Source organism: Scophthalmus maximus, chromosome 4 (genome assembly GCF_022379125.1).
Source record: "Scophthalmus maximus strain ysfricsl-2021 chromosome 4, ASM2237912v1, whole genome shotgun sequence".
Classification (NCBI taxonomy): Eukaryota; Metazoa; Chordata; class Actinopteri; order Pleuronectiformes; family Scophthalmidae; genus Scophthalmus; species Scophthalmus maximus.
This window is the reverse complement of record NC_061518.1, coordinates 15,977,764-15,992,329: the sequence shown is the minus strand read 5'-3', so window position 1 is coordinate 15,992,329 and position 14,566 is coordinate 15,977,764. Positions and strand designations below refer to the sequence as shown.

General features: G+C 41.9%; 2 protein-coding genes across 2 annotated transcripts; one reads left to right on the top strand and one right to left on the bottom strand.

The window, feature by feature from the left end:
* Window positions 1–116: 116 nt before the first annotated feature.
* On the bottom strand, window positions 117–4,160 carry pdcd2 (programmed cell death 2). The gene is made up of 8 exons (XM_035628110.2): window positions 3,823–4,160; window positions 3,273–3,381; window positions 2,971–3,027; window positions 2,394–2,582; window positions 1,871–2,029; window positions 1,564–1,664; window positions 1,318–1,431; window positions 117–605 (listed from the first exon to the last, which is right to left on the bottom strand). The coding sequence occupies exons 1-8, from the start codon at window positions 4,018–4,020 to the stop codon at window positions 426–428; spliced, it is 1,107 nt and encodes a 368-aa protein (XP_035484003.1). The 5' UTR covers window positions 4,021–4,160; the 3' UTR covers window positions 117–425.
* A 1,091-nt stretch (window positions 4,161–5,251) lies between these two features.
* Window positions 5,252–13,115, top strand: rhoua (ras homolog family member Ua). The gene is made up of 4 exons (XM_035628112.2): window positions 5,252–5,883; window positions 6,442–6,500; window positions 7,603–7,791; window positions 8,309–13,115. The coding sequence occupies exons 1-4, from the start codon at window positions 5,625–5,627 to the stop codon at window positions 8,591–8,593; spliced, it is 792 nt and encodes a 263-aa protein (XP_035484005.1). The 5' UTR covers window positions 5,252–5,624; the 3' UTR covers window positions 8,594–13,115.
* The last annotated feature ends 1,451 nt before the right edge of the window (window positions 13,116–14,566 follow it).

The following is a 14,566-nucleotide window of genomic DNA, read 5'->3' as shown; positions in this document are numbered from 1 at the left end:
TTAAAAAACTATATTTAAATATTTAGCTCATTTTGGTTTGCTCATTGTCAGTACGGAGCACTGAAAATGAACATGACCTACTAACCACAAAGTCAGATACTGGGCAGGATCCAGAATCCCTGTTTGAATATCTGAACTTTTAATGAAGTGATGGTTGATGTGCCGACACAGAACAATACATTTACAACTGTTCCCAATGATGAGATACATCTGGGTCAAATCCAGACCGGAAACATCTTCCCTCTCCTTGATAGTCTCAGGAGGAGTTTCATCCCCGTCACCTGAATTTCACATTTGATCTGTGTGTATCATCAGTTATGTAACGAGAGCTGCGGCACATGTCCAGTTAACTAAATGGGAAGTGACATCACTGCAAGTGTGACAAAACCAGTTTCCTTTTTGCTCAGTATGAGCTGTCAGATCCATCACGAGTGTTTTATCTGCGTGTGTTGATCGGGGCTGAAGTCCTGCTTCCAGATGAACTCTTGGCAGTACTGGTCGTCATGGCTACAGCTGGCAGAGCAGGTGTAGATGGCCAGCGTACCCCAGTCGATACTGGCACCTGTCGAGTCCACACACAGACTGTTCAACAGCTGGGGCATCACCTGCAGACACACACACAGTAATTACATGTATTAGGCTCCAACAGATGTAAATACTGTAAACTGTGCAAAGACACATTCACATATAATGCAGCACCTGGGTTGATTAAAGAACTTTTAGCATTAAAAAAATGTAAGTCCATTTTTGATTGTAGTGTCATTTCAATTTTTAAAAAAAATATATATATACATATATCCTTATGGACATTTTTAATGGATTACACAACATGTATGTTTTATATGTTGGCCATTTACCATTGGATTTTGAGGTATTAAACCATCATGTAAATGCCTAATAATGAGAAACATTTCTTAATCTTTAGGCTGCACTTTGAGGTTCATCCTTTTCGATGACCTGTGAACATACAGTGACCTCTGGAGGGATAGCACCTGTGCCTTTATGTGAATTTGGACAATTCAACCGTTACTACAGACAAATTAGGTGAAATCTACTGGATCATGTCCTGCACCACATCTAGGACATATCTGATCATTTCCTAAGAAACTGGACTTGGTCAATGTGATCACTTCAAGTCATAAAATACTCTTCAGCTTGGCTTGTTCAACAATCGATTTGCATCACCAACGTGCATACACACCTTTGTACATCACACAATTGCAGACTGTCAGTGAGAAAATTAAAACTATGGAAGGAGAAGAAGAAAAAAAGTATTTTATAGGGTGGATTTCTGAGCAGTTAATGAGCTGTGATTACCTGCAACTCAAAAGCCCTCTTGGCGCCACAGGTGCATGGTGGGATATCCTGATCTGAAGGGATGTGCTGAGAAGAGACCCACACGGGAGAACCGCCTCGACTGTAACGCAGCACCTAAAACACAACACACACATTAACCCATCTGTGTAGACCTTTCTAACGCCACATCGTCAGTGTGAGGAGAGTCTCTGCTGGTTCAGGAGATCAGGATTGTTCAATAGAAGTTTTTCTAAGTTTTATTTTTACCTGGTGTGGTTCTTGTGCAATCTTCTTTTTAAACCTCTGAAACACTTTGTTGTCTTGGGTCTCACACATCGCCATCTCCTCCAGGTCGGTCTCTGCCAGTGCTGAAGACAGAGAAAATAAAGTCAGGGTAAAATTAGAAAGACATGCGGACTAAATAATAATTTATAAACTGCAAGAAAGGCTGAATTAAAAACCCTGATGAGCATGTGAACAGTGGTAGTTGTCAGAGTTGGTACTAAATCCTTGCATTATGCATTATGTTTCTATATGAATACAAATTACTTCATGTGACCAGTGTAAAACTCACTGTCTGCTAAAGAGGGACAATCTACCCCCCTTTGAGCACTGCCTACTTCCTCTTCTCCTTCAACCTCCTTTGTGTCGTCCTCTTTCCCCTCTTCTTCAGGCTCAGTGACCAGCTCAGACTCGGGGAAGAGAAGGGTAGACGTTGTGACAACGGACACTTCTATACAGACGGAGAGAGACAAGAGACACAGCAGACACATTTGGTCTCCCTTGGATCAGGAATTTACAAAACACTGGCTCAAAACTCAAGATGGAATATGACATGTTAGATGTACGGCTGCTCACGGTAAAGATGCTGTCATGGTGCATTTTTGATCCCTCATATGGGACATTTCAAGTTATGTTGATACTTTAAAATGGCAAGGCCATTCACAAATCCTTCAGTGTTGGGAAATCCCAACATCATATCAGAAACTTGCACAAATTACCACTAGTTTCACAGTGGCAGCACACAACTGCTCAGTGGATGGAGGGGAGCAAACAATTTTTCTTTTTTTTCCGGTGCATGACACAAGCAGACAAACCTTGGCTGCCACACTCCTGCTTGTGTGTTTGTTTCCAGTGGAGGGTCTGGTGGTGTTTTCCACAGTAGGTCACAGTGTGACACCGGGAGCAGCCTTTGTTGCCAGGGCAACCACACACCCAACACAATTTAACTCCAGAGACGGGCAATACACTCTGGTCAGGTGCAGGGTCGCTGAGAGGTTCATCCTCTGAAGAAAACACAAAGAAAGGAAGGACATTTCATCACAAAACAAGTTCAGTGGTGAAGCAGGGACTACACTCTTCTCAATAACTTAATTATGGAAACTATGCAACAAGAAAATATGAATATATCATACGAAAGCAAAGCGACTGGTTAAACACAAGAAATGACAAAGGCAAATCTAAAATAGAGCTTCATGAATATCATCTATCCAATCATACTCTGCCTCGTCTTTACAGTCTCGCCGAGAGGAGAGAAGTTCCTCAACAGTCAACAGTGATACATTATTTCTGTTCAGACATGGAATACATTTACATTTTCAACACATCTGGAATACTTGACATTATGGGGTGATGGATCAGACTTTTCACCGACGTCCAGGCAAATGCACAAACCTGGTGGAGGGTCGTAAGGATAGAACTCATTCCTCCTGGGTAGTTGATTTCTGAAAACTGAGTGGAAAAGAAGAAGAAACGGGATCAGTCAGAAAACTTGATTGAGTCTGGTTAAAATTTGAAATTAAACAAATGCCCCAGAGAACAGATGTAGTAATCTGGGCAAGGGAGGAGAATAAAAGAAAGCAGAGCAAAAAAAAAAGACTGAAGAGAAGATGTTGAGTGCAGATGCAAATAATGGTTATGTGAGAACAAAGATGACACATGACGAACACAAAGGCTCCAGTGATGGCTCCACGTACCTCTCATACAGCGGCTGTCGTTGTGTGCGTAGCACTCAGAGGTTTTGCAGCAGAACAGAAAGAGTGACCTGTGGAAACTCCTGTCCTGACCAGAAATGGGCGCGTACACCTGCCGAGGAAGTGGCATCACAACATCACAGCTCATTCAACCTCTTCATCCACTTGTATAACAAATACGACTAGGGATGAGTGTGTACAGTTGTCAGCTTCAGTTTTACTATTTCAAATGACAATTTCACCAACATCTAAAGAGTCAAATAATTCTGTAACATCTGTCCAATCATATGATGCCCCTCAGAAATGTTAGTCAAAGAAAAACAATAGATTAATGATCTACTCTAATGTCCACTCTAAATAATCTGTTTAAAGGTATTTAATTACGTTGTTCCCTGACTTTATTACGATGCATGAAACGTGATGATTCTCCGGGAGGTGGTGAAACTGTCAGCTCTGAATCTGATCACACACACGCCCCTTGCGTTGAAACTGAGCTCCACATGATCAAATCTAGCCATGGTTTATGTTTTATGCACCACAGCTGTTCACTGACCTGCAGCAGAAAGGCCATGGGCAGGCGGCAGGTCTCACACTCCAGGCCAGGCAGTGAGGGCAGGCCTGTCTGGCTAAGCCACGCCGGCTTCCCCCCGACTTTACTGGGGAACTGCGGGGACCGAAGCCGCCACGGCTCCGCCTCCTCCAGGAAACCGAGAACCACCTCCGCCGCGCACACGTTTGTATCGCTGGACATGTTGTACTGGAAGCTCCTTCTGCCCGGTGAACAGGTTGTATTAATGTATTAATAACTGTACAGTAGAGGAGATTAACCTCCTCAATCTGTCACAACATAAGACACATGCACAGCCGGGACGGTTCTGATAAGCGTCCGTGAGGAAACAAACAGCCGCTGTTTTTGTTCCGCGTTCCTCACAGTGGAAACATTACGGTGCTAAACGGCTCATCTACATTTATATTATGTATGATCATACAATATTAAACACGGAATTTAGCCACTTGTCTGAAACTCATAACCCCTTAAAATATTGTCAGTTTTTAAGATAATGTTTGAATTACATTTTATTAAATGTTATGTTTCTTTTTTCCCTCGCTAGATGGCGGACGTGTCCGGTCTGTAGTATGTTCAGAAGTTCCTCAAGTCAAATTAAAATCTAATAGTATGATGGAAAGTAAATAAGTGCATTAGTCAAGTAAAGTACAGTTTTAAGTTACCTGTATATTGATTAAATATTCAAGTTTACGGTATATTTCAAAGGGATCTATTGTTTTTCTACTCCACTGCAGTTATTGAAGGCTGGATAACTTTGGGGTCAAAATGCAATAGGTTTACTTAATGTAATTTGGGGTCTACCTGGTTTGATTAATCACAAATTGGATTGAATATATTGGGTTTACTATTTTTTTTTAAGTAGTGGAAACTGGTAAAAGACATTTTGCTGTGACATTGTCACTTCACTAATCAACTATTCAGGTAATAATTGCAGCTCCAGATAACTGGTTGATTTTTTTGTACATAATGAAATAATGCAACTGGAATGTACAATTAGGGTCAATGGCTACATTTACTTGTAACATTGCAACTTATGAGTTTTCACCCAAAGCATTTAATTAGTTAATTAAGTATGATGCATCCTTATGGATTAATCTTTCCATCAATATGACGTCAGGACATCAATTCAGTCCCACCTCGACTAGCCACATTACCAAAGGTGTTGGTTCAGACGAAAAAATAGAATAGAATAGAATAATAGGCCTATATAAGAGATAAAAAAACAGTGTCTGGAAAATCACGATGTCAAACTTCAAAACGGTTTGAGGAAAAAAGAAATAAAACAACCCCTGAACAGAAAATAAAATCAAGGGCAACTCTTGGAAAGAAGGGGAGGGAGGGGAGGAGGGAAACGAGGATCAAGTAAGTTTAGCAGTTATTATTATTACTATTATTATTTTTTGCTGACCCTCTCTCTCACACACACACACACACACACAGTGATGTCATTGAGCGGCTCTGTGCTGGATGACTGACCGGGCACAGACTGTTACAAACGGACAACTGACGGTGGCGGAGCTGCTGCTCCGGTTCTCGAGCCCCGGTCAGTCACGTGCTCCGGACCGCGGAGCTCACGGTGGCCTCGGTCTGGTGCTGAGGTTTAGACCTTTGTCATTTCACCATGGAAACTCAAAGGAAGTGGACGACAGTGGAGACGACGACTAAGTCCTTTGACAATCGTCTCTGAAGGCTCCGGACTAATGGACGATGTGAGAACTGGACCACAGCGGGACTGAAGCTCCTGCCCGGGTCTCCCGCAGCGCTGAGCCCCCTCCTCCCCGGGGCAGATGCCTCCGCGGGGCGATCGGAGCCACAAGCCGGCTCCGGTGTCCCCTGCTCCGCCCGTCCCGCCGCGGAGGGTCCGGAGCCGGGACAGGGGCTCCGGCAGGACGCGGCGGTCCGGCAGCGAGGCAGGGGCAGCGGAGAGGCGGGTGAAGTGCGTGCTGGTGGGGGACGGAGCTGTGGGGAAAACCAGCCTGGTGGTCAGCTACACCACCAACGGCTACCCCACCGAGTACGTCCCCACCGCCTTCGACAACTTCTCAGGTAGAGGATGGAGACTCGTTTGACTTGAGACACTTCTCATGTAGATCGAATATGCTTCATCCTTGTAATTTCTAAAGCGTGTGATTGGCCATGAGGTGATAAAGTGATAACAGCTGTGGGAGACATTTTAGAAAGAACCAAAAGTTGTGATTATTGGTCCATCTTTCAAATGTAAAATGAAAACAAAGAAAGTATTTTTCACATTATTTCACATAACCAGCATAATCTATTGGAATCTGTCACCAGGAAGAGAATAGCCTTTAACCGACTTGATGAATTAATACTTGAATGGGAATAGATTATTTCTGTTGGTGGACCAGCCGTTTAACTGAATATGTTCTTTCCCTATGTTTACTGTGAAGTGATGAAATGGTTGGTTGGTTTAAGACTGTTGCCAGAACATTTACTTTCTTCAGTGAAAAGCTCCTCTACACTTGTTATTGACCGTGTGTGTGTGTGTGTGTGTGTGTGTGTGTTTGTGTTTGTGTCTGTGGTTGTGTGTGTGTGTGTGTGTGTGTGTTTGTGGTTGTGTGTGTGTGTGTGTGTGTGTGTGTGTAGCGGTGGTGTCAGTGGACGGGCAGCCAGTCAAACTACAACTCTGTGACACAGCTGGACAGGTCAGCAGCACACACACACACACACACACACACACACACACACACACACACACACACACACACACACACAGAGGCACAGCAGTATTTCCTGTTGTTGTTTCATTTAGGTAGGAGACAATGCCTCAAGGGAAGTGAATTCTTTGTCAAAACTTAAACATCATCTTGACAACTCAAAGGAGTGAATACAAATAGACCCCTTTGAAATATTCATATAATTGTAATAGCTGTCATTAGCTGGTCTCAGAAGAGAATCAAGTTTGACCAACACTCGGGTTGTAATCTCCAGGGGCCACAGTGGATAAGTGGTACAGAGGCTAAGACTATTTTTCAATCGATACCTCAGTTCAATTAAGAGTCACTGTAAATTGGCTCAGTCTTTGTGCCTTTGGTATCCGATTGGTCTTTCCGAGGAAAATCTCCGGCACACAGGAAGTGATGCAATTGTTTTTAAATTTGCAGCAGCTGTTGTTTGAAAAAAGAAAAAGAAAAAAAAAGATAGTAGGAGACTTGTCACGTCAGGATCAGTCACAACTAGTCAGACAGAGAGCTGATGTAAAAAGTAAAACAAACGGAACAAGATGAACAATCACAAAACCACTTGGTATATAAACACGTAAGTTCACTGCTACTGTCAGATATGTACTGTACCTTGGTTTAGATAAAAGGAATAGACAGACTGTGAGCTTCTCTCGGAGCCTCTGTCAGGGAACAGCAGCTCCAGCCACAAACCGTGGGATATAGGATTCACGAATGCAAAAACAATAGCCATTGCACGAAAAGAAAATGGAGCTGTAATTCTATTAAGCATTGCTCAATAACATGGCAAGTGTTGAGTTCAAGATCATGTAAACGCAAGATGTCATAAGTCTAAATAAAGGAGAAATCGTCATCATCCTCTTCGTCATTGTGTTTAAAGTTACAAAGACAGAATTAATGGGAGGATCACAGGCAGAGGAACGACAGACTGGGAGATGGAGGGAGAGAGAAAACCACGTATATCATAGTTTATTATCACCTAGGAAAGAACGGATCTGTCAGAATCACTACACAACACCTTTTCCTCTTATAACACACTCTCGATCTCTCCCAAATATTTCCCCAGGATGAGTTCGACAAGCTCCGTCCCCTCAGCTACACCAGTGCAGACGTGTTCCTGCTGTGCTTCAGTGTTGTCAGTCCCGCCTCTTTCCAGAACGTGCCTGACAAGTGGGTCCCAGAGATCCGGAGACACGCCCCCTTCGCTCCACTCGTCCTCGTCGGGACGCAGTGTGACCTCCGAGAAGATGTCAAGGTGTGGAGAATCTGTTTGTTTTTGATTGTAAGACATTCTTGTCACCCTGGGAAAAAAACATCAGACCAACAAATTTAAAGTTGTAATGAAAAAAGAACCTCTTCACACGACATTTCCGAGAACGCAACATTTCAAACACACAACAACATTTCGTAAAAGCTTTACACCTTTTAACTTGACAGCATTACTTTGCCAATGTTGTTGTGCTTTGAGCCTCAGGGCCACCGTATTACACAAAAAATCACATGGAGTCTGGAAAAAGACTTAAGAAACCATACCTTTCATGATTTCCAAGAAAAATACCCAGATTGTTTTGTCAAAGGCCCAATGTTTTGAGAGTTTTATGATCTTTCACAATGTTTTATTGTGTAGACTTTTGCAACACTTTCTTTGCTGCTGTAGCCGTTCAGATGGTGCAGCAAATTGAATTATTAAAAACACGTTTATCAAATGCTGTGTGATGTTATCTAAAAGAGTATAAGATGCAAGTATGTATGGTTTTGCCTCCTCTGTTTAGGTTCTCATTGACCTGGCTAAGTATCGGGAGCGACCCGTGGACCCATCGGACGCCCGGGACTGTGTGATGGAGATTGGAGCTGTGGCCTACATTGAGTGCTCCTCTTTGACCCAAAAGAATCTCAAAGAAGTGTTTGACACAGCCATACTGGCCAGTCTGCAGAACCACAGCTCCCAGAAGCTCCCGAGGGGAAAACAAAAACGGCGAAAAAAGCAAAGGCAGACACCGGACAAGATGAAGAGTCTGTCAAAGTCATGGTGGAAAAGGTACTGTTGTGTGGCCTAGTGCAGCAGACCTGTGGAGTCTAAGACTCTGATCCTCCACGAACTTGATGCTGGTCTGGATTCAGCCGGGTTTGGGTTCTGCCAGGACTCGCTTACCGTCTGGGTTTCTCTGTAATGGAGCCTGATGTTGAGCGGGATCTCAACTGGAGTGCGGCTGAGAACCAAAGTAAGACTGTCATGCATCTCAAATATTTTTGTTTTTCTTTGGAGATGGGTTTTTGGTCTTATTATAGATGGGATTGACCACTGAGCCCAGCCTGGTTCTAGCAGAACCCGCTGTCAAACTTCAAGCAGTTCTCCCGTGTCCCTGAATGAACCAGGGATTTTGTGCTGAAATGTTAATCTTAGCCTGCCTCCAGTATGAGCGCTCTACAGGAGAACCTGCTCCTTGCTCTCCTGGAATTTAACTGGCATGAACCAGAACTTTTTTTTATGTGTGATAAAGCTTTTTAGACTGTTCGAAAATTGATCAGGAGCAGAATCTTTCATTTTCTGCTCTGTTTTTTAACACATTGGAAAAGGTTATGTTAAATGGTAAGTCTGATAAAAACCTTTCCGTACTCGTATGGATTTATGTAGCCTTGTTGTGTAGGTGGAAGGGACCTGGACTGTCTGCAGACGAAACATTTGATCGTTGGTGACCTTTTCTAACTTGTTTTTGACTTAATCTGGTTTCAATTACTTATGATTAGAAAGAACCACTGACTGAAATAGAGTGTCTGTCAAAGCAAACCATGTCCTTATTTACATAAGAAGAGAAGACCAGATCTAATGATTTCATCACTGGACGTGATTTACGTCAGAACTTAGTCAACGGGTCTAGCCCATGATTCATTTCAGAGCTGCTTTTTTTTTTTTTACAACTGGGGTGATTGTTTTCTAATGAAAGAACTTAATTCATTAAGCAGCTAATAATTTTATCCTAGTCACATGTGGTGCAGCCTGCAAACCTAATCTGGAACCTGCACCTGGTTTATATTTGGCTTGGTTTTTGGTGTTATTTAATTTTCTTCAGCTGTTTGGCCTTGAATGAAGACTTATATCTCATATCATGTCTTATTTTAAAAACAACTAATGTTTTTTTTTGGCCTCGTTTAAAATTAACACCTGCATTTCTTTACTCAGGCAAAATTACCAAAAATATCTGGACAGCGAAACCCATACTGATTGTAGAAGCAGCAAAGGATGCTGAGCAATGAAAGATGTCAAGACTGTGAGAATATCCATGTGAAGAAAAAACACAAAAGCTGCTTTGTAAAAGCTACAGTTGTATTAGTAGTAGTTGTATCTTTACCCAATACGACACAAAAACTGTATCTACAAGTCACTGACATACGTCAGGTTTCCACTGGCAGCTGTGGTGGTTTATCATCCTAATCTGTCTGATGTTAGTACAGAAGTATTGTACAGACAGAGAAATGGACTAGTTTAAATGTGGTTTTGTTCAATGTAAATCTTTCTACGCTGGTGGTTGGTGGTTGGCTGAAGCACTTGATCGAGATGGGACAGATGGATATTTTGCAGTTTTAGTGTTTTGCTTGTCTTCATCATGATCACATTGTTCCACACAGGCCACAACGTCGTTCAGTACAGTGGCCAGATAACTTCTCTCGTCACCATTTTCACATCCAAAGGTAGAATTTAGTCTAAAACTCAGTTTGTTTTAACCTTCGTCCTCTCAACCAGAAACTAACGTCTCATACAAATTGCAAGGCAGTTAAAAACTGTAAATGAGGTTCACATATTCGTTCTGCTTTGTGCATGTTTGTCTTCTTCGTCTTCCAGATACTAAAATAATCCTTATACGTGTGAGCACGTAATAACCACATCAACACAGTGCTCTTTGCATGTGTTTGATTTTGTCGTAAGAAAGGAGCAAATTTTAATAAACACGGCTGTCTTTTTTCTTAACCCATCAATGCAATTGTGTACTGTATGTAAACTGTGAAATTCGAATCATGTACATATTCAATGAACTCAGTAGTTTGTTGTTTGCTTGTCGCTCTGCATTTGCTCGATCAAGCCTAAATTTGATCCTCTGCTCTAGTACAGTGGCAACCGCAGGTCATTTCTACCACTCTGCCTTCATACTACAGAGACATCCCTTGTCCGTCCGGTGTCTGCTGTATGCTCAGTTAGCTCTGCTGCCGATTCTCCCTCGAATAGATTCACTTTTATATGATGTAACACAGAAATAAATAAACAGACTGGAACACAAAATGTGTGGCTGTTGGACACTCCACTGCCACACCTTCCTTTGTACGTTGTAGATACTAAAAGCTAATAATTTAAAACTATCTCTCTGCAGTGCCTACATCTTGAATGGCTCTTTGTATTAGAGTCTCTGCAGCAGAAGGAAAAAAAGAGGTTGGGGTCTGGGATGGACTGAAGCAGATCTGCTGTGGTGGAGTAGATTTGCAACACAATCACACTGTGAAGTCCCGAAAGGTCAAGTTAATGAACTTGTCCACGCAGGAAAAAACATATTGTCTTTCAGGACTTTCAGGGGCTCTGATTCAATCACACTGATCTGACCAAAAAGGATTTTCAATCTTGCAGATCCTTAACTTAAAACCCTGTCTACAACAAAGTTTAAACCTTTGTCTGACTAGTACAACAACTTTTCTGTTTCTGACTGCTGAAATGTACAAGTTCAGGGTCAACATCTGCACAGTGTTCATTGTTTAACTGTCTCCACCTCACAACATTCTGCAGATTTAGTGATTCACACCAGTAATCTAAACTCTGTTTCGGACAATATCTCTTTTAAAAGTCAACGCTAACCCTGATCCAGAGGATTTAGGAAATCCTGGGCTAGAGGTGAGGAATATCGAATTTTCTGAAATAGTGAAATAAATGTTAGCCCTGAGTGTTTCCCTGGTGAGTGCAGCCTGAAAGCCTTGTTAGTAAAACAGGGAAGCAGTTTTCCACATGTATTCTTTCTAACTTTGCACCATCTTATTTTCGAGAGTGTGGTTCAAAGTCTGTTTCTCCAAATACTCGGTCATGTTGAGTTTCGGCCTCAGTGTATACGTCGCTGGGACTCCAGATTTCAGAACTGCGCTGCACTGGAGCGGTCTGATTGTTTTCTGTTGAAGATGTTGCCACTGCGACTGAATGGGCTCACTGTGTCCATGTTTTACTCATGATAGCAAATGTATTGTTTCTTCCTGGGGGAAGAGGCATAAAAGGTTGTTTGTCTGCAGCCTTGGGTGAAGTGGATTAAATTAGGCTAAAGGTCACGCAGACCTTTATGACAGCTGGCATTTCCTCTGTCAGGTTGTATCAGTCTTTTGTCATTAAGTTCCAAATTTATAGAGTGAGTTTGTATGCACGCAGCATGTGATCCATACCTGCATTCAAACTGAGAAAAATATAGATCTGGGTCGATTTATTTTCAAAACACCATGAATGGTGTCTTGCCATTACATTAGTAAACAAGTTTAACACCTAACCCATAAATTCACTTTTTTTAATAATCCTTAAAAGCAAGTAAACTTTAAGAACAACCTCCACACTGGCCTCCATTGTCATTTTGAACAAACAGCAGCCAACATAAGCTGACAAGAGCTACTGGCCAAACTAGACCAAGTGAGGCTGTAGCAGCAAAAGCCCTCATATAGTGTCGATTTGAACAATTAACATTAATCATGTTTTTTGCCTTCAGATCCAAATTGTGTTATTTCTTCTTTCAAAGTCACTAACTGCCTTTTAGGAGCCAGACAAAGCAGGTTGATCCTCAGCAGTGTGTCTCCTGTGTGACAGATGTATGGCTTTGTAATGTAGAACAGACAGGTCTCTGAAAGTGAACTGTCCTGTATAATGTGGAGACGCGACAGGTGATCGAGAATTGTGCCGAGTGGTTGGTGTTTTGTTGAAGGTAACAGAAATGTCATTGTTGTGTGTTTGGGGGAAAAGCAAAGTCTATGAGGATGGCAGGCTTCATTTTGTTTGATTTATCTGCTGCTGGAACACGATTTCAAACTGCCACAAAATAATAAACCACAGGTTTACTGATAATTAAATGAACTGGCCATATTGTGATGAAAGTTTGTGCAGGTATGTCTGTGGGCCACACACATACGCACTGTAATCATCTCACTGTGAATACTTCAATGTTTAATGGTGAAAAGAAAGACAACAAACAGCCATCTAGATTTGCACATGATACAAATGTGAGTTTATACAAGGAGAGACAACCTGGGGGAAAGAACAAAACAGTTAATTCTTGAGATTTAATTCTATTTTCACTGACGTAGATACTACTCCCTTGAGCACACCTGAGCTGGCTCACATGGGACACCAGCTGAGAACGTCTTTGAGGAAACCAACCCACTCAGCCTGTGTGAACCATCACTGTGTTTTCATTTTCTTACTGCAAATGAAAACATGGTAACAGATAATACGCTGCTGCGGTCTGCTCACGTTGAATTCTCCTTTGAACTGAGGATGTCAGACAAAGGAAGATGTGTTTGTAGAAATGTTTTATACCCTGAGAATTAAAGAATATCTGGTTTACGTAATACATGCTGAGATTTGTTGATTTTGTGGCTTGGTGCTCAGTGGTGGGACTGGGAATGTGTGTGAGTGTGTTTAAATATAACCCCGGGTCGCACGGTGTGTAACCTCGTACGTTGGCCATGTCACAAGGCTGTAAATGAGAATATTGTTTTGTTTTGAAGTCACATGTACAGAGAGATTGTCTGTATCGTATTGTGTATATTTCTATTCACCAACAGGATTTCATGAATTTTCTGAGTGTTCCTTCATGTTGCTGTGGCTGATTTGATGTTTTCGCTTTGTGATAAGTGCAACAGCCATGCTGTGCTCAGCTGATGCACATCAAGAGAGAGGTGATGAGACGTGAGGACGTTTGGGGGCATGGAGACACACTTAGAATCATACAAACCCAAATACAAACACTGCCAATTCACACACACACGCACACACACACCCACACACACACACACACAGTGCCCATACAAAGTCATTCAACTTCAGACTGGATCATTGTAAACAGACTCTCTGCTTCCAGGCCCTCATGGTTATGCAAGAGCTTTATTTTGAAGGCCGTCATGTGACATTTGGTAAGTGGCATGTCTCAGTTTGTCTGTGTATGTGTGTGTGTGTGTGTGTGTGTGTGTGTGTGTTTGTGTGTCTGCATGCCCTGACTATACCTCTGTCTGGGATACAAACTGCTTTGCTCTACCTGAAAACAGACTTAGTACATAACGAGTTAGATCAGCTGCTCCGTGACTCATGCAGTGCCAGGTCCTGTTTGATGATATTATTCAGCCGTTTTTCTCCACCATGAGTGGGACGGAAACTGACTGAGACGAATAAAGGTTTATCTTCCAAAATGTGATAGTCGTGAAATGAAGTCTGCTGGGAAAACAACCTCAGAAAGACTATAAATGTGATGCCACAGCCACAATTTTCTTACCGTCTTTGTTTTCAGTTTTGACGTAGTACTTTTTATTTGTGAGCCAAACGAAACAAGAGTTGCACGGTGCTGTAGGCTCCAATAGAAATGGAAAAGAAACCATAAATAGACTTTAACAACTTTTTGCTGAAGAAATTAACAAAAAAACAACAGCAAAACAAGTTCAAACTGCCCTGAAGGCAAACACACATTACTCAACAAAGTGCTTGTGAAACAAATGAGTTTTACCAGCTTCTTTAAGCAAAGCCTGTAACAATCTATTACATAATAATGAATTTTTATAACTCAAAATGTTATAAAATGTTCCACCACACGGGTTTTAAATCTAATGTGCCAATGAATTAAGTCATTAATAACACAGATGTTGATACAATGAAATGCACCACTGGACTGAACTGTAGTTTGCGGATGCTGCTAACGTCATTATGTGAAATTAGGCCATATATGTCTTTTTACTTTCTTTGACAATCAAATACTTGTTCAGATCCTGTGTTTGACTGTTGCCAAACATATAATTGTGAAAACATGTTC